This window comes from Nelumbo lutea, chromosome 7, assembly GCF_056320005.1.
Source record: "Nelumbo lutea isolate HS-2025 chromosome 7, American lotus-T2T, whole genome shotgun sequence".
Lineage (NCBI taxonomy): Eukaryota > Viridiplantae > Streptophyta > Magnoliopsida > Proteales > Nelumbonaceae > Nelumbo > Nelumbo lutea.
In genome coordinates this window covers 55,537,455-55,557,567 of record NC_142690.1, presented here as the reverse complement: position 1 = coordinate 55,557,567, position 20,113 = coordinate 55,537,455, and the positions used below count along the sequence as shown (strand labels likewise).

At 41.7% G+C, this 20,113-nt stretch overlaps 1 protein-coding gene across 1 annotated transcript in view; it reads left to right on the top strand.

Moving 5' to 3' along the window:
* Positions 1–19,888, top strand: part of LOC148846478 (uncharacterized) — a 28,802-nt gene extending 8,914 nt beyond the window's left edge. Inside the window, exons 6-10 of the mRNA XM_088955825.1 lie at positions 18,266–18,356; positions 18,430–18,537; positions 18,847–18,933; positions 19,361–19,429; positions 19,539–19,888. Of these exons, the coding sequence (XP_088811951.1) occupies positions 18,266–18,356; positions 18,430–18,537; positions 18,847–18,933; positions 19,361–19,429; positions 19,539–19,700 (517 nt within the window). The 3' untranslated portion in view covers positions 19,701–19,888. The remainder of the gene's footprint in view (positions 1–18,265; positions 18,357–18,429; positions 18,538–18,846; positions 18,934–19,360; positions 19,430–19,538) is intronic.
* Positions 19,889–20,113: the final 225 nt, after the last annotated feature.

Here is a 20,113-nt window from a genome sequence, read left to right as displayed (position 1 = left end):
AAGCATGAGAAGGCGGGTCCAAGTCCGAGAGTTGCCACTTTGTGAAAAAAAATTCCAAAGGTTGGGACTATATCCAGTCCACCCCGTCCAAGACCCTACATGACTGGGACCAACATTGGGTGATGGCCTCTTACTATGTAGATTAATCTGTAAAGAACAAATATGGGGTTAGGTATTTCTGGTACCTTGGTTCAATAGTTCATAACAAGGGAGAGATTGAGGAGGATGTCACCCAAAGAATTAGAGCAGGATGAGCAAATGGAGGGGTCATCTGGACTTTTATGTGATGGGCGAACACCACTTATAGATTAAAAGGAAAATTCTATAGAACAGTTGTAAGGTCAGCTATGTTGTATGGAGTGGAGCATTGGGCGGTCAAAAAACATGTCCAGAAAATGAATGTGGCAGAAATGCGAATGCTAAGATGGATAAGTGGAAAAGCTAGAAAGGATAGGATTAGGAATGAAGTTAGCCATAGGAACCTAGGAGTAGCTCCAATAGGTGATAAAATGAGAGAGAGAGTAGACAAAGATGGTTTGGGCATGTACATAGAAGACCACTAACTGCACCACTTAGAAGAAGTGAAGGGGGTAGAAGAGATCGGGGTAGACCAAAAAGGACATGGGTAGAAGTAGTAAGAAATGATTTAAGGACTAATAATTTAACAGTGGATATGGCTTTAAATAGAATGGATTGGCAAAATGAGATTCATGTAGTTGATCCCATTATAGTTGGGATAAGGCTTGGATGATGATGATGAATCATTGTAAATATTCTTTTCCCTCAACCAATAAAATTTTGGATAAACTACAACACCTACCCTGTAGTTAGGGGTCATGACACTTGGCCCCCTGAATTTCTGGATTCCAGCACTTTGCCCTGATTAGTTAATGGGCTGACTGCAACACCCATTATATGGCTGACACCCATTCTGAGAATAAGGCCATAAGGCCAAGTCCAAGAGTGAGTTGATCTCTCAAATCAACTATCACTGTATTTTGTGGGCTTCCAGCTCAGACGAGTTCAGAGGAATCAATGTAAACGATCTTAACAGGAATGCTGTTAATTTCCTGTTCTCCTCCCCATCCTCCCCACCCATCTCCAGGGGTCCATTTCTCAGAAGGGAAGGAGCTTGGACTCTAAGCATTGATGGAAGTGCCTCAGGTAACTCTGGTGTTGCTGGCATTGGAGGAGTTTTAAGAGATGAAAATGAGAACATCTGCTGGGTGTACAGTGAACTGATTGGTATAGCTGATTCTACCAAGGCTGAAGTGATGGCTGCACTTACAGGGATCTGCTTAATCAACAGACTGGGTATTCAGAACCTCTCCATTGAAGGCGACTCAGCAGATACCATAAAATGGTTAGGAAAGCAGGAAGCTAGACCGTGGAGACTCAATCTAGCAGAGGCAAGGGACTTATTGGCTTCTATGAATGTAAATCTGTTATGGATTCCAAGGGATTTAAATGCTATTGCAGATGGCTTAGCAAAACTGGGTGCTATTTTAGAGACCTTGTAGCTTGTACTGTGATAGAGTAACTCCTGTGTAATCTTTAGGGGTCTGACCCCTGTTTTGTATTTGTACACCTCTCTTATTTTAAGGAATTCAGTTAACTTTTCCCAAAAAAAGAAAAAATCTTCTACTGACTGGGTTATTGTCTTTCCAAATGGTTGCCAAAGAAGATGCTGAAGTACCTATGTGTAAATCCAAACATGAAGATCAACCAACTTGTTTTAGGCATTGAAGATGAACTGCTCATTCAGCAGCACTTCCACACAGAGCGTGCGTTGCTACTAACCTTTGTTGAGAGAAACTTAAGCAATGCATGTAAGAGTTAAGAAATATCAGGCTTTATGGGCTGAGCCTTAAAAATATCACAATTAGCAATTGTTTTGAAAACAGAAAAGGAAAGGCGTTTTGGTGTCGTAGATTCAGGACTAGGAGTGCTCTTTTGGATAGAGAATGGGGTTACTACTTTGTAAGCTTTGTGTAGAAGGTATCTTTTGTGAAGATTCAGATTCTAGATGGTGGAAGGAATAAAGAAATGGTCATTTCACTAAAAGTATCAACCTGTAATGCTCTCATCCATAACCAGGTAGGTTGTGCTGCTCTTTATGGTATTTGGGGCAATCCAATACCACCTAAGGTGGAGGATTTGCTTACCTTACAGTTAAAAAAAAAGGAGATGGTGGAAGGAATAAAGAAATGGTCATTTCACTAAAATTATCAATTTGTAATGCTCTCATCCATATTCAGGTAGATTATGGTCCTCTTTGTGGTATTTGGAGCAATCGAATACCACCTAGGGTGGAGGATTTTGCTTGGCTAGTGGATTTGGATAGCGTTCTTACAATAGATCATTTGAAGAGAATGGATTTTCATTTGCTTAGTGTATGCTATGTGTATAACGGTTATGAAGAAGATGCTAAGCATCTCTTTCTTTCTTGCAGCATAGCCAAGTTTTTTTTGGGCTTTTCTTCTTGCTATTTAGAAGACAACTATGTTTAACTGAGATCATAGTTGTCAAGGTGGCACCTTGGTGGGTACCTAGACGACAAGGCACCCATGGAAGGTTGCCTCACTTAAGCGTCATACATGGTGCTATAAAGCATTTTGTATTGTATTCTTTATATTTTGAGATTTATAAAATGTTGGGATTCTGGACTTTTCCTTGATTAAAGTGCCTTTATTTTCAAATTTGGCTCCTCTTATTTGGGGAAAGAAAACTTAATTTGAACTACTACATTTCAATGCATTATACTCTCTCATTAACTCCTATAATATTTTTTTTGATCAATCATTAACTCCTATATTTAAGGTGTTAACTTTCATTCTCTCTCATTAACTCTTATATTTAAAGCAATTTTGTTTCTTAGAATTGAATTTCACAAACTTAACTCTAGTCTCTATACCCCATAATTTTAATGGTATGAAATCCAATGTTTTTAAAACTAGGTTGAAAATGAAACCGTATTTTTTTTTTGGGTGGTGGGCCTGTGGTTTAACTGTTTGTTTAGATGATGGGTCAACTAATGATGTCATAATTAAATAATAAAAATATAAATATATAAAAAATTACAAGAAATTTGTAGAAAAAGTTTGGGTACATCTCTAAAATTATATATTCATCATACTAAACCAAAAATATCTGTGACAAAAATAAGAGCAATGCAAAAAGATTAGAAAAAAGAGAAGTAATATCTGACACATGATCCATTGATTGGGTCAAATGGTTTAATGGTTCAACTAGTTGGGTCACTAGGTTGTTGATTAAGTCAACAATTCTTTGTAGGCAAGTATTTTGGTGGTGAAATGGACCCAAAATCCTCATTGGTTGATGAGCCAACTAGTTTGACTATGTTGAGTCCCCAACCCAAATGGCACCTCAGGCCCATTCCACTAACCAGCCCGGGGACCAGCCCACACTGCCGATAGAAGCCGACGGGGAGCACAACACGATGAATAAAGCCAAACGCCTGCCCATTCGTTTTCTGTACACAAGGAGGACACATCAGCCATGATCATTTCCATGCACATGTCGTGACTTCCTTGTAAACTTTATAAATATCTGAGAATAAACGAAGAGGGCAGACCTGGTTTATTGCATTCTCTTCTTCTTCTCTCATTAGGAGGTTAGGTCTCCCTTGAAGAGACCTTTGCAGTGGGTAGTATCCCATCAAATTGGTATTAGAGCTGCTGTCTAGAGAGAGATGATGAACACGAGATCCTCAACAATGGAGGGTCGAATCGACAATATCAAAGAAGAGCTTCACAAGGTGTTCAGGGAGTTGAAAGATTTGAAGGATTCCATTTTGGTAGTAGCCAGCCAGTTCTAGAGGTCATCCCAATCCAACCTACGCGAAGGGGATAACGAAGGTTCCAGCCACTCCGGCCACTCGCACGCAAGTTCTGGATTCAAAAGGATGGCCAAGTTAGTGTTTCCCACGTTCTCAGGTGAGGATCTTATTTCTTGGATATTTAGAGCAGAAAGATTCTTTGAGATAAACGAAATTACAGGACATCAGCATGTATCAATGGCTTCAATCCATTTGGAAGGGGAGGCCATCTATTGTTTCCAATGGTATCGACGTTCTATCCCTCAGATTGGGTGGACATAATTTACAGAAGCCATCTATCACTGTTTTGGACCATCAGGGCTTGAGAACTTTGATGAATCTCTGTCAAGACTAAAACAAATGGGGGCAGCGAGGGAGTATCAGAACGAGTTTGAGAGGTTGGCTTCTTGGGTTTACAGGTGGCATGAATCGGCGTTGGTGGGAGCCTTCTTAGGGGGTTTGAAGGATGAGATCCGATATGAAGTACAGGCTCTGCAACCAGTCACCGTAAATGCGACGACCCACTTAGCCCGCCTGCATGAAGAAAGACTGAACAAGCTTAAACAGGTACTAAACTGGCCTTGGCCGGACCAATCCTCAAGACTCCCTCGACCAAAACTGATCCGGGTTTAACCAGGCCGGTTGAGCTGAATGGTTTACCCCTTAGGTGTCTCTCATGGGCGGAGATGCAGTCACGTCGCGAATGTAGGCTCTGCTATAATTGTGATGAAAAATTTGAACCCGGGCATTGATGCAAGAAACCCCAACTTTTCTTATTAGAGCCGGAGGACCATGAAGAGGAGGATCCCGCAGTTGAAGACGGGAACCCGGAAGTTGATGAAGAATCTTCAGAGCAGGGGCTGGAGATCTCCCTCCATGCCCTGATTGGCATTTCCTCACCTCGTACCATGAGGCTTAGAGCAGTGATCGGAGGTAGTTCGATGGATATATTGGTGGATAGCGGGAGCTCTCTAAATTTTGTGGCAGAGCAGCTAGCTGATCAGCTCCATTTAGCAATGGGACCCATACCCGCTTTCTCTGTCCATGTAGCCAATGGACAGAAACTCAGTTGTGATGGGGTTTGAAAAGCTGTGAAGATCAAGGTGCAAGGGCACACACTCCAAGCCGACCTTCACCCGTTGAAGTTAAGGGGGCCTGATGTGATTTTGGGCATCCAGTGGCTTTGACAGTTGGACCTAGTGACTTGTGATTGGGCCCGTCTGACCATGACCTTCATAGTAGACGGGTAGAGTTGCACTCTCCAAGGCCTCGACCTGGGGCCCCCATTGCAAGAAGAATTCAGCCTAACAATCAAGCCAAGCCACCATTCCTCCCCACCTGTCATTCTCTATTTGGGAGGCGACCCAGTGGGGCCCACACTCAAGCTTCCAATAGGTTCAGTAGGCCCAGGAGGGGATTCCACAGAGTTATCTATACTGCTGCAGGCTTACCAAGATATTTTCCAAGAGCCCATGGATCTTCCCCCGAAACGGGACCAAGACCATAAGATTTCCCTCTTGCCAGGGGCAGGTCCGGCCAATGTGAAACCGTATCATTATCCCCATTTTCAGAAGTCTGAAATTGAGAACATTGTAGCTGATTTGAAGAAAAAGGGAATGATACAACCCAGCTCCAACCCTTTTTCCTCATCCGTCCTGTTGGTAAAAAAGAAAGACGACACATGGAGATTTTGTGTGGACTACCGGGCCTTGAACCGTGTCACGGTGAAGGACAAATTTCCCATACCAGTTATCGACGAGTTGTTCGATGAATTAGGTGCTGCTACAGTGTTTTCCAAATTAGACCTGAGGGCCGGGTACCACCAGATCTGGGTCCACCTGGAGGATGTGCCAAAGGCGACATTCCGGACTCACGACGGGTACTATGAATTCCTGGTTATGCCCTTCGGGCTAACCAACGCTCCGTCCACTTTTCAGGCTCTAATGAATGATATATTTCGGCCCTACCTCAGACGGTTCATCCTGGTATTTTTCAATGACATTTGGGTGTATAGTGACAGTTGGGAATCTCATCTACAGCATCTGAAAGTTTCTTTGGAGGTCTTGAGGCAGCATCGGCTTTACGCCAAGAGAGACAAATGCCTATTCGGCTAGAGAGAGGTGCACTACCTAGGCCATATTGTCTCTCACCAGGTTAGAGCTGACCCTGATAAGATTGCAACCGTGGTTAGCTGGCCCATTCCAAATTCTATATGGGCTCTTAGGGGGTTCCTGGGCCTAACCGGTTACTACAGACGGTTTATAAAGAACTATGACCTGATAGCCAGCGCACTGACCCAGCTACTAAAAAAGAATGCATTTCGTTGGGATGCCCAGGCCCAAGCCACATTCCAGGCTCTCAAACAGGCCCTGTCCACACCACCCACTCTCGCCTTTACTGGATTTTTCTCAAGAGTTCGGGGGTGGGAGCAGTCCTTATGAAACAGGGAAGACCCATTGCCTACTTCAGTAAAGCATTGTCTACCCAGGCCCAACTGAAATCTACCTATGATAAAGAGTCGATGGCGGTTGTCCTCTTGGTATTGAAGTGGCGATCTTACCTGTTGGGCCACTCCTTTGTCATCCGTACTGATCACCAAAGCCTCAAGCACATATTATAACAGCCAGTGCACAGCCCAGATCAACAGAAGTGGCTGTATAAATTGTTGGGGTTTGACCACCGGGTGGAGTACAAACCCGGCGCAATGAACAAGGCAGCGGACACTCTGTCCCGCAGCCATGAAGTGTCCATGTTGGGCGTCTTCTGTCCCAATTTTCCTATCTTGGCCAAGCTCAAAGAAGAAGCCCACCTGGATGAAACAATTCAGAAGCTTGTTCAGAGACTCAAAGCATGTCCCGCTACAGTCCCAGGGTTCCACCTAGTGGGGCCAGATCTGTTCTTTAAAGGGCGCCTAGTGATTACAGCCAAATCAAAGTTTCTTTCGGAGTTACTTCAGTTATTTCACTGCTCTACCTTGGGTGGCCATTCAGGAATACTCCGGACCTACCGCAGGGTAAGCCAAAACTTATTTTGGTCAGGGATGAAGAAGGCCATCCAGCAGTTTGTAGCAGAATGCCCTACTTGCCAACGCTACAACTCTGATCATCAAACTCCGTCAGGGTTGCTGCAGCCCCTTCCAATTCCGACACAGGTATGGGAAGATATCACCATGGATTTTCTCACGAGACTTCCAACGTCCATGGGTAAATCAGTGATCATGGTAGTAGTGGACAGATTAACCAAATACAACCATTTTGTTGGGCTGGTGCATCCATATACAGCGGCCCAGGTAGCAAACACCTTTGTGAAGGAGGTGACCCGACTTCATGGCACCCCTGGTCCATTGTGACAGATAGGGATCCGGATTTCATGAGCCACTTCTGGACTGAATATTTCAAAGCCTAGGGGACTCAAATGAACCACATCACCAGTTACCACCCACAAGCCGACAATCAATCTGAAGTTGTTAACAGGAGTTTGGAAACTTATTTAAGGTGCTTCATGGGGGAAAGGCCTAAACAGTGGATGCTTTGGCTACCATGGGCCGAGTTGTGGTACAATACCACTTATCATTCATCGCTGGGGATGAGCCCATTTAAGGCACTATATGGGAGGGGACCATCCCTGATACTTCCCTATGAAACTGGTTCTACAGCAGCGGTGGAGGTTGAAGAAAAACTACAACAGAGAGATGAAGTCCTGAATTCTCTAAAGGAGCATTTGACTCGGGCCCAACAGCAGATGAAGGCCCAGTATGACAAGAAGCACATGCTAGTGATTTACCAGGAAGGGGAGTTTGTGTTCTTGAAACTTCAGCCCTACCGCCAAGTGTCAATAGCACATAGGAAGTGGCCTAAATTTGCACCTCGTTTTTTGGGTCTTTTCGAATAGTGGACCGAGTAGGGGAGGTGGCGTACAGATTGGACCTTCCTCCATCCCCTCGCATCCACCCCACTTTCCATGTCTCCCTACTAAAGAAGAGCATAGGACTCAGGTGGATGCTAGCCCCACATTGCCTGAGTTCGATGAGGAGGGATGTCTGCAGCCTAAGCCAATGGTGGTTTGAGATCTAAGGTGGGTAAGAAGGGGTAAAACAGTTCACAAGGAAGCTTTGGTGGTTTGGAAGCACTTGCTCGAGGAGGATGCATCCTGGGAGGACTGCGACAATCTCAAGAAGATGTTTCCGGGCTTCAACCTTGAAGACAAGGTTGTTTTGAAGGAGGGGCGAGTTGTTGAGGCCCCAACCCAAATGGCACCTCAGACCCATTCCACTAACCAGCCCGTGGACCAGCCCACACTGCCGATAGAAGTCCACGAGGAGCACAACACGATGAAGAAATCCAAGCGCCCACCCATTCGTTTTCTGTACACAAGGACACGTCAGCCATGATCATTTCCATGCACATGCCGTGACTTCCTTGTAAACTTTATAAATATCTGAGAATAAATGAAGAGGGCAGACCTGGTTTATTGCATTCTCTTCTTCTTCTCTCATTAGGACTTAGGAGGTTAGGTCTCCCTCGAAGAGACCTTTGCGGTGGGCAGTATCCCATCAGACTGTGGCTGATTTGATCATGGATAAAAACAAATTGGAACTGCATTTCCCTTTGAGTGATGGGTCAACAATTCTACCATTTGAGTCAAGCAAGTCAACCTTTGGTGCCTTAGATTAAAATTAAATAATGACATAAAAACATAGAAAATTTGGGCATGTCTCTAATGTTATATATTCATCATAAATGTTCAAAACGTACTAGGCATAAGCCTTCCGAACACAAGGAGGCATAAGCCTCCTTAAGAGGAGGGGAGTCAAGAGGAAGAAGGAAGAGGAAGGGGGGATTTATTAAGTTAAATCTTGATGGGAGTAGTGAAGGTAACCTATGCTCCTCAGGTGTATGGGGTGTTTTCAGAGATGAGAAAGGGAAGGTGATAGCAATGTATTCTTGCCCCATTGGGGTTGGGGACTCTCTCTTAGAGCTGAAACCTTTGCTGTTTCGGAGGGTATTAGAAAGAGTAAGGAACTGAAAGTATAGAAATTAATTATTGAAGGGGACTCTAAGTTGGTGGTAAGCTGGTTAAAGAAGGGAGGAGGTCTTTGGAAGTTTACTAATGAATGAAAGGAAATCAAATGGCTAACTAGGGGCATGGACACTATTTTGTGAAGGAGGGGACATCAATAGGATTAGAAATCTAAAGCTCACCATACTACTCTTCGAGCAAATGTCAAACCTTAGAGTAAATTTTGAGAAGAGTTGTATAATTGGAGTCAATATGGGCAAGGGGGAGGTTTGTAAATGTGCAGACATTCTGGGGTGTGTAGTTTCCAATTGGCCCTTAAACTACCTTGGTTTACCATTGGGAGATAATCCTCAGCAAGGTGAATTTTGGGCCCCTGTTGTGGAGAGGTTCGAAAAAAGACTTGCCAACTGGAAGAAGAATTATTTATCTCTCGGTGGGAGGATCACTTTGATAAGGTCTACTCTTGCCAACCTTCCTGTCTATTTCCTTTCAGTTTTTATGATTCCGACTAAGGTGGCTAGTAGGCTGGAAAAACTAATGAGAGACTTTCTTTGGGAGCCAGGAGCGGAGAAGAAGGACCATAGGGTCAGATGGGATGTGGTATGTATGCAAGAAGGATGGGGGTTTGGGAATTGGGAATATAAGGGTTAGGAACTTAACACTATGGGGGAAATGGCTGTGGAGATTCTCGTTGGAGAAAGAAAGACTGTGGGTTAAGATAGTGGAAAGTATACATGGGGTGGCAGGCAATGGATGGGACTCTGGGATCTTAGCAAGGACTACAAGAGCTTCTCCTTGGAAAGCTATTCAAGCCATCTTGCCCTTGTTCTATCCTTGGGTCAGGTATGAATTACACTCAGGTAACCTCATTAAATTCTGGGAACATGTATGGGTTGGGAACTCCTCTTTGAAAGATCAATTTCCAAGCCTCTTTGCTATCTCTACCCTTAAAAATGAACCAATTTCCTCCTTTCTTGTTCCTTCTAATTCTCCTTCTGGGTTCGGTTGGAATTTGAACTTGAGATGAGATGTCAGGGACAAAGAGTTAGCATGCATTACATCCTTATTTTCCATTCTGGAAGGGATCTTCATTGAGCCATCGAAGTCAGATAGTAGAATATGGACACTCACTCCCTCGGGCTCCTATTCCTGTGCCTGTTTCTTCAAGGCCCTTCTATCCCCTTCTCCTATTGGAATGTCTTTTCTTGTTAAAGAAGTATTGGTGTCGACCTATTCCTCCAAAGGTTGGGTGCTTCTGTTGGGAAGCCTTTTTGGAAAGAGTTAATACAGGGGATCTACTTCAAAGAAAAAGACCCAATAATTGCTTGTCTCCTCACTGGTGTGTTCTTTGTAAATCTGATGGTGAGTCTGGATATCACTTATTAATTTCTGTTAAAGTCATTTGGGAATGGTTTACTTCTTTGTTTGGTTGCAGGTGGACTCCCCCTTCGGATGTGCAAAGCTTATTTACTTCCATGCCTAACGGGTTAACCAAAAGGGTCAAGATCATGTGGAGATGTGGTAGGGTTGCAGTGTGTTGGACTGTTTGGGAGGAGAGAAATTTAAGGGTATTTTCTGATGAGGAGAGAAGCCCGGAAGTAATTCTGGAAACTATTCACATTAGGGTGATTCACTGGTTAAAAACTTTGTAGCTGTTTGTAGTATTCTCAGTGGATGAGATGGCTAGAAAGTGGAAGGAGATTGCCGAGTTAGGCTCAATCAGGAAGACCTCAAATTCCTGCTGGACACCTCCACCTCATGGATTTACCAAACTGAATTTTGATGGCAGCAGCATGGGTAATCCAAGGCCCTCCGGAGTTGTGGGAGTAAAGATGTAAATCAGTCCTTTAATATCAAGATTAAACTTAGTGATTAGCAGAATAAAGCATGTCTGACTAACTGTACAAGAGAAGAAGATGGTGAAGAGAAGAGGTAAGAGAAGGAGTTGAATCATTCTCCACTCTCCTCTAACCCTATTTTATTAAGATCTAAAAATTTGATGATGACAAGAATGCCCTTAAGTGGGCGGTCAGCTTGGCAGTTACATAAAGAAAAATAAAACAAGAATAAATAACAGGTCCATTAAGTGTGGCCCATCAACATAAAATAAAAGATATTACAAGAGAGGTTGTTAGGGCCCATTCGGCTCAGTCTCTTTACACTCCCCTTCAAGCTGAGCATAGATGCCAATCATGCCCAGGTTGCTTATATAGTGTGTCAATTTCCCCCTTGGAACTCCCTTGGTCAAGATATCAACCAGTTGCTCTTCTGATGTGATGAATGGTAAACAAACTTCTCCTGAAGAGACTCTTTCCTTTATGAAATGCCTAACAACCTCAATGTGCTTAGTTCTGTCATGTTGAACAGGATTATGTGCAATGTTGATAGCAGTTTGGTTGTCACAATAGAGCATCATTGGTTTCTTGTAGTCCACCCCCAATTCCTCTAGAAGGGATCGTAGCCATAGTAATTCTGACACACCATGAGCCATTGCCCTGTATTGCTGAGGATCTAGCAACTATTGATTGTTTCTTACTCCTCCAAGACACAATATTCCCAGCAATCAGAGCACAATAACTAGAGGTGGACCTTCTGTCATCAATACATTCTACCCAATCTGCATTAGTAAAGGCTTCCATCTTCATGTGACCATGCTTAGCAAATAGAATACCTTTCCCTGGAGTACCTTTCAAGTAGCACAAAACCCTTTCTGCAGTAGCTAGATGAGTATCTCTGGGAGAATGCATAAACTGACTAATAACACTTACTGCATAGGAAATATCTGACCGAGTCATGCAAAGGTATAACAACTTCCCAAGCAGTCTCTGAAACATTCCCTTATCAGACAAAGGTTCACCATCTATGGCAGAAAGCTTATGATTAGGATCAATGGGAGTGGAGATAGGTTTAGCTCCAAATTTACCAGTTTCAACAAGAAGATCAAGGACATATTTGCGCTGAGATATGAAGATACCATCCTTAGATTGAGCAACTTCAATGCCCAAGAAATACCGAAGATCTCCCAAGTCTTTGATTTCAAATTCAGAGTTGAGAAATCCTTTTAGTTTACTGGCCTCTTCAATGTCATGACCCGTGACCACAATGTCATCAACATAAACAATCAAGAAGGTCACCAAAGAGTCATTTCTCTTCAAGAACAATGTATGATCAGATTGTGTTTGAATGCAGCCAAAGGAGACAAGAGCAGCCCGAAATCTCTCAAACCAAGGTCGAGGAGATTGTTTGAGACCATAAATAGATTTGTGTAGTTTACACACCTTGCCTTTCATTTTTTTCCCATACACTCCTGGAGGTAGAGACATATAGACCTCTTCATGCATGTCTCCATTCAAGAAGGCATTTTTAACGTCAAATTGGTGTAGGGGCCAATTAAAAGTAGCTGCTAGAGAAAGTAAAACCTTGACTGAAGTCATCTTAGCTACAGGAGCAAATGTCTCAAGATAGTCAATGCCATACATTTGGGTGTAACCCTTAACAACCAACTGAGCCTTGAACCTCTCAACATAGTCATCAGAGTGATACTTAATGATAAACACCCATTTACAACCCACTGGTTCCTTCCCTTCCAGCAAGTCCACAATATCCCAGGTATGGTTCTTATGCAATGCATCAAGTTCAGTCATCATAGCATCCCTCCATTCAACTTGAGATAATGTTTCCGGTACAGACTTGGGTATCACATGGGAAGAAACATATACAAGAAAGGAGTAGTAGGAAGGGGAGAGAAGGTTGTACGATAAGTGTTTGGAGATACAGTGGGTTGTACACTTCTGCTTGCCCTTGCGAAGAGCAATAGGAAGGTCAAGGTTTGGGACAGTCAGAGATGGGTCAATAGAGGGCTGACCCGTTTCCTCAGGAATGATGGGAGTGGCAAGATGCTTTTCTGAAGGAGTGGAAACAACCTGCACATGTCTGTATCTCTGCCTTTGGTACCACCTTTGGAGAGTAGGAGTAGGAGGAGGAGGAGCAGGGATATCAAAGGTAGGTTCAGTGGAAGAGGTGGACACCCCATGATCGGACTCACAAGGGATGGGAAGAGGAACAACTGGAGACATAGCAAAGGGTTTATCAGATTTCTCCCCCTCAGGAGGAATACTAAAGAAGGGAGTCAACTCGGCAAAGGTGACATCCCGAGATACAAAGTGGGTGCCATGAACTGGATCAAAACAGCAATAACCCTTCTGTGTGGAAGCATATCCCGGAAACACACTTATTAGCCTTAGGTTCAAACTTGTGCCTTTGGTGACTGAAATTGCACATAGCAAGTACAACCAAACACACGGAGAGGAAGAGAAAAGAGATCCTCATCCGGGAAGAGAAGACTAAAAGGAGTTTTAAAGCCAAGGACCCGGGAGGGCATACGGTTGATCAGAAAGGTAGCAGTAAGAACATCTCCCCAATACTTTACAGGAACATGGGATGCAAACAAGAGGGATCTGGCAACCTCAACCACATGCCTTTTCTTTCTTTCCGCCACCTCGTTTTGTTGTGGAGTATAGGAACAAGAACTTTGATGAATAACCCCAAAAGTTTCAAGATAGATGGAGAGGGTTCTCTCAAAATACTCCTTAGCATTGTCAAAGCGGAATATTTTGATACGAGTATTAAACTAGGTGAGGATGAGTTCATGAAAATTTTTCACAATAGATGGTACTTCATCCTTGGATTTCATGAGATAAATCCAAGTGTAACGTGAGTAATCATAAAAAAAAAAGGATAAAGTACCTGTAACCCCCCATGGTTGGCATGTGATATGGTCCCCACACATCAGAGTGAACAATATGGAAAGGAGAAAGTGATCTTTTATTGCTAATTGAATAGGAATGTCTACAATGCTTTGCCAGCTCACATGATTCACAATGAAGACTCGATAAAGACACTCCTTTAAACATATCTGGGAACAGATGACTCAAAGCAGAAAAAGACAAGTGACCAAACCGAAAATGACATAATAAAATTTTGTTAACAGACTCTGACACAACTGACTCTAAGGAAGCTCCATGAGGTGGTCCCAAAGCTTGATCCGGTGTGTCTAGCAAGTATATTCCGTTTGCCTCATGGCCACTCTCAATCATCCTCTGAGACTGCAGGTCCTGAAAAACACAATGAGTGGGAAAGAAGGTTATGCTGCAATTCATGGACTTTGTTAAGCTACTAATAGATAAGAGGCTTGTGTTAAGCTTAGGGACATGAAGAACAGAAGATAAGAACAGGGTGTCAGAGGTCTTTATATCACCTTTACCAGAGATGGGGGCAAGGGACCCATCGGCAAGGGATATTTTCTCTTTCCCGGAGAGAAGGTGATATGAGCAAAAAAGGTTAGATAGACTGGTCATATGGTCTGATGCACCGGAATCGATAATCCAAGGGATTTTATGATTACCTGAAATTGAAGCATGATTTGTAGAAGCACGAGTACCTGAGTGAGCAAAAGCCAATGAAAATGATGTACTGTTGGAAGGGTGAGCTGAAGAAACTATAGCTTCCAGGTGATTTAGGAGCCTTCCATACTTCTCAAAATCCAGCTTCATTGTAGCCAACTGCTCAATGGTTGATTTCTCTTCACTCTCCTTACTTCCCCCTTCAGGTATTGTAGCAGCATTAGTAATCTTGGATTTTCCCACCTGACTGCCCTTCTTAGGGTTATTATTGTTCTTAAACCCATCAGGGAGAAGTCCAGGATGAAGCTTCTAGCAGGTGTCCTTTGTATGCCGTGGTTTCTTGCAATATTCACACACCTACTCTCTTTTCTCAATAGGGCCCTTTGGTTTCATTCCCGCATGTGCAAAATGTTCTGTAGGTGGACTCTGCAGCTGAACCTGTCGCCTACTCTCCTCACTACTTATCATAGCATATGCTTGTGAAAGAGAGATCTCATCCCTGGCCAAAATATTCTGTCTGATAATATCAAAGTCAGGGTTGAGTCCAGTGAGAAATTCAAACACCCTATTTCTCTCCACCAGCTTTCTATACATTTCAGCATCCTTTTTACTCTCCCATACCACTGTCTCCATAACATCAATTTTCTGCCATAGGGATTTTAGTATAGAGTAGTAGATTGCTACACTCTTCTCCCCCTGTCTCGGGTTTTTCACATCACTTTTCAATTTGTACGCTCTGGCTACATTCAGTTTCTATGAATAGGTCTCAGTTACACTGTCCCATATCTCCTTAGCCGAAGACATCCAGAGATAGTGTTGGCTTATATGGGGTTGCATAGAGTTGACTAACCATCGTATAACAGTATAGTTCTCTTGCATCCATTTTTCAAATTCAGGGTCTGTCTCTTCGGGTTTCACCTTACTGCCTGTGAGATACCCGAGTTTTCCTCTACTACAAACATAGATTTTTATAGATTGTGCCCAAGCAAGATAGTTCATCCCATCTAGCTTAATTGTGGTAATATCAGTCAAAATGGAATCTACCGACACCTGCTTGAACTCACTTCCGTATGTCTCCATTAATCAAACGGAAATCAAAGAATAGAAATTTTGACTATGTAAACTTACTTGAAGTCAAACCAGAACTCGGGTGCTTGAAAAACTAGGGTTTTTCTCCATCCAGCGGATGAGAGGAAGAGAGAAGATGCTGTCGCACTTATCAGACTAACCCAAACTCTTCCAAACCTGAATCGCCCTCCTTTAGCAGTCACAAGACACTTTCCAAGCACAGAGCGCCACACCCGAGCTTCACCTTTCCTAGTAACCTCAAAAATCTCTGGTCGGCTAGGGTTTCGGGCAGCAGCAGAACAACATCACTTCTTGGCAAAATCTATCCAGAACTAAACTCCCCAAACCCTTCTACCAACTAGGCAAGTGATTCTCTATACTATAGAGAACCTATCTCTCCATACACTCTCTTGATTTTAGAGTGTACAGGAACGAAGAAAAAGAAGGAAGAGGAACTAAACCCGCTCTGATACCAAGATGTAAATCAGTCTTTTAATATCAAGATTAAGCTTAGTGATTAGCATAATAAAACAGGTCTGAATAACTGTACAGGAGAAGAAGATGGCGAAGAGAAGAGGTAAGAGAAGAAGAAGTTGAATCATTCTCCATTCTCCTCTAACCCTATTTTATTAAGATCTAAAAATTTGATGATGACAAGAATGCCCTTAAGTGGGCGGCCAGCTTGGCAGTTACATAAAGAAAAATAAAACAAGAATAAATAACAGGCCCATTAAGTGTGGCCCATCAACATAAAATAAAAGATTTTACAAGAGAGGCTGTTAGGGCCCATTCGGCCCAGTCTCTTTACAAGTAACAAGGGATGAAAACGGGAACCTGCTAGCTATGTATTCTGGTCCAATTGGGGTGGGTGATTCTCTGAGGGCTGAGATCCTAGACGCTCTTGAAGGGATTCAAAAGGCTAAGGAAATGAACTGTAAAAAACTGATCATAGAAGGTGATTCTGAAATTGTAGTAAATTGGCTAAAAGAGGACAGTTCTACACTCTGGAAATACAGCAACGAAAAGAGGAAATTCAAGTGGCTCACCAAGGATATTGAAATTCGTTGTACATGGATAGTAAGAAGTGCTAATGCAGTGGCAGATGGTCTAGCTAGGCAAGGGGTGAACAGAAACTCAATGTTTTGGGCTGTTTCGTAATTGTTTCATGAATTCGGGTTTATAGGGTATTTGGGGGTTTAAGAGTTTTTAGCTCCTTACCTTGTAATTTAGCTTTTCCTTCTTATTAATAAAATTCACTGTTACTGAAAAAAAAAAAAAACTAGGGGGGTGGACATCCAATTTTAGTGGGTGAAAAGAACAGAAAATGCTTTTGTAGATGCTTTGGCAAAGCAGGGGGTGGGAAGGGATCAATTGTATTGGGCTGTATTGTGAAATGTTGTTTCACTCTCTTGTAGAGAGTTAAGCCTTTTTAACCCTCTGGATTGCTGTACCCGTTTCTTATAATTCTAATGAAATTCTTTTATTGATCAAAAAAAAAAAAAGATGGAAATGAGTCAATAGTTCAACTGGTTAGATCATTGAGTGAGTGACCAAGTCAATAAGTTCTCTCTCTCTCTCTGCAAAAAAAGTGGTTTTTGAGGTGAGACGGACCTTGAAATCTCGCCAGGTGATAGGTCAACTGGTCAGACTGTTTGGGTGACAAGTAGGAAGATTTCAAGCTGGGGTCCCTAGGTTAAAAGGAAACAAATCCATCACTACACCATTTTTTTAATACTTATTTGTTAAATGTTTTTTGATAAGGACAATGAATCATTATTATTGTTGTTGTTGTTGCTATTATCTGAAATTTTCATGTGATAATGCATGTGCACATTTAATAGTAACAATAAAATAGACTTTATTGCACTAAAATATTCATTTTGTGGGTTATATGCTAGTTTCTTTTTATTATTTTCTTATTTGTTGGGGTTCAACCAACACACGTCAGTGCATGCTGTTTCGGACCTTTTAAGACTTCAAAACCTAAACTAAAAAGCAAGGAAGAACTTAAAATTTTGGTCAATTTGCACTCTTTCTTTTCTTCTTTTACTAGGGCAAAAACATATATTTTCTGAATTTTCTTTCTTCTTTTTTCATTTCATGAATATGTTGGTTTTCTAGTACTGAACCAATGCACTAAACACTGCTAGCTTTTACTGACATGTCTATCCAAAAAGTCAGACCTTTATCTTGGGTGAAAGTAATGGAAGACGTTATCACATAACTCTTGGACATGTGCAAGATTAAATGAACTAGTAAACATGTATGTGCTATTGATGATTTAATGGAAGTGTTATTATAAAAAAAAAAAAACAAAGTAAACATGTACGTGCATTTGCACGTGACAGTATCTTCAAGACAAAACTATTTACAATTTATGGGCAGTTTTTGGAGTGAGAGTAAAGGACATATATGCCCTTTTTATGCCTGTTGTATGTTGCTTAGATAAGGGGTAAAAATGTCTAATGAAAAGTCCAGAAAATGGGGCTATTCGCTCTTTTATTAATAGTATAGATATAGATATGTGAATCTTTGTTCCTACTCATATAAGTAGGTTTGGCACTCTTGTGAAATTAATATTACGTTATTTTCCTAAATATGATGTACACATCTGATTTTCCCCAAGTTTTTTAGGTATCACTACTACATGCATTTAATCAATTTTGGAGACTCGTGACGATAATTTACTTTTGAATTTGGAGCCATAGACTTCTATCTTTTATTGGCATAGGAACAGTGTTCTGAATATGGGAAGGCTCCCTTTTGTTCCTTGAAAGCATTGATTGCTTAAATAAAGTAGGGGAAATAAATAATTCTTTCTTTCAGTGCATACTTGGAATTGCCCCAAGTACATACTTGGAATTACTGTTATCTGTTCCCCTGACAACCCGGGTTGTGAACATAGATACTTTGGACTTATTCTGATATTCTGATGCAGGTGGATATACCATCACTACTGTGCTATGGCAATGGCGCTCATCAGTCTCACATGGGAGATAAAAGGGCAACCTGATTGTGCCGAAAAGCAGGTTATTCTGTCCCATTATTTGCTGGTTTATTTTTCATGTTTTGTTGCAATCCTAACCCTTGAATTATATGCAGAGAGGGATAAATCTGTTCCTTCAATGGGCTATAATGCAAGGAGTTGCCATGCTCTTGCAAAATAGATATCAACGCCAGAGGCTATATACTCGTATTGCATTGGGAAAGGTGCAATTTAACAACTAGTTGCTATAGTAACAAATTTTATAGATGCTGATATCATTATTTATTCAACCCACCATTCTTTCATGGTGGATCAAATATTTGTGAAGTACTAAATTATGGGCTTTTGGTAGCTATGGATCTCATTCAATAAAGATTTGGTCCTTGATATTTTTATCTTTGATTTCTTTGGAACTCTTTTTTTCCTCCTTTTATTTACGCTAGTACCTGCTAGGATGGTTTTGGTGACATACTTGGCATAATTTTGTCTATCTAAGGCTCATATTATAGATATATGTGACATTTTATTTGCAGGCTAGAAGAATGGATGTGGTATGGGGAGAAACTGCTGGTGTTGAAGGTCAATTATGGCTGTTATGCCCCATACTGTTCATTTTGCAGGTAGTTTGAGCTGCATGTTACTTCAACAAATTCCCATATTGATAGTCATTTAGATGATCTTTTTTTTTTTAACTTTAAATTTAACTTTTTGTGTTTTCATCATCTGTGTGAAATGTCTCTTGAGGGTGAAAACACCGATTAGGGTTGCAAGTTGGGTTGGACATTTGTTAAATTTTAAATGGGCCTGAACCCTAACCCGAGCATGATGTAGTTGAAATTCTTAAAAATTGGGCAGCCTGACTTGCAGCCCTGACACCTATAATGTAGTTAGTTTTATGAGGCATTCCCAACTTCAATCTAGAGATCTAGCAGGTGAAAATTGTTTGGAAATAGTAAATATGGTGGTATAAAAATGCCATGTAAAGGTACTATTTTAACATATTTGAATTATAGTTTCATTTGTTGGGTTTTGAATACTTGATGCCAGGGCTTTGAAGCATACGTTGGATCATTGCTCTTGCGGACTGCACTGGTTGGTGTTGTTTCCGAATGGCAGGCAAGAAATACTCGTGATTTCGTTTTGGTTTTATGCCATGTCCACCAACAAGCTTCGATCTATTGTTTCTCAGTAAAGTTTTAATTGATACAAACTTTGCATATGGCAGGTTGTTGTTTGCGGAATCCTTCTAATTCTGATGGCAGTTGGAAACTTTGCAAATACGGTGCAAACACTTATGGCAAAGTCAAGGGTTAAAGCGAAAATGAAGAAAAGTAAAAGCAAGCAAGAACTAAATCATGGGTCCTCTCCAAGGAATTTGAAATTGTAAAGATACCAAGTAGAATCCTATAAATGGTCATGAGTTATTTATGGAGCTTCATATTTGGTTTTTGTTGGAATGTATTCTGGGTTTTCTACGTGCTTTCCTGCAGCTACTGTTGTCTCTTCATCTCTCTTCTCTAGATACATGACCGTAAGATAAGAGTTTAAATGTGATCCAGTTTTGAGTTCAATCTATGAATATGGCTTTGTGGCTGTCCTGGTATAAGACTTCGGTGAAGAAGTCTGAATGATCAAGGAATCTTCCATATGTTGAATTGGTCTAATTGGTTTGCATGCCCCTTACTGTTTCTTTTTCCTTCACACAGGCTAAACCGGAGCCAAAAAAAAAGGACTTACGCAAGTCAGAATAAAACGAATATCAAAACTTCCAATACTGAATAATTATTTGTGAGAAAGGAG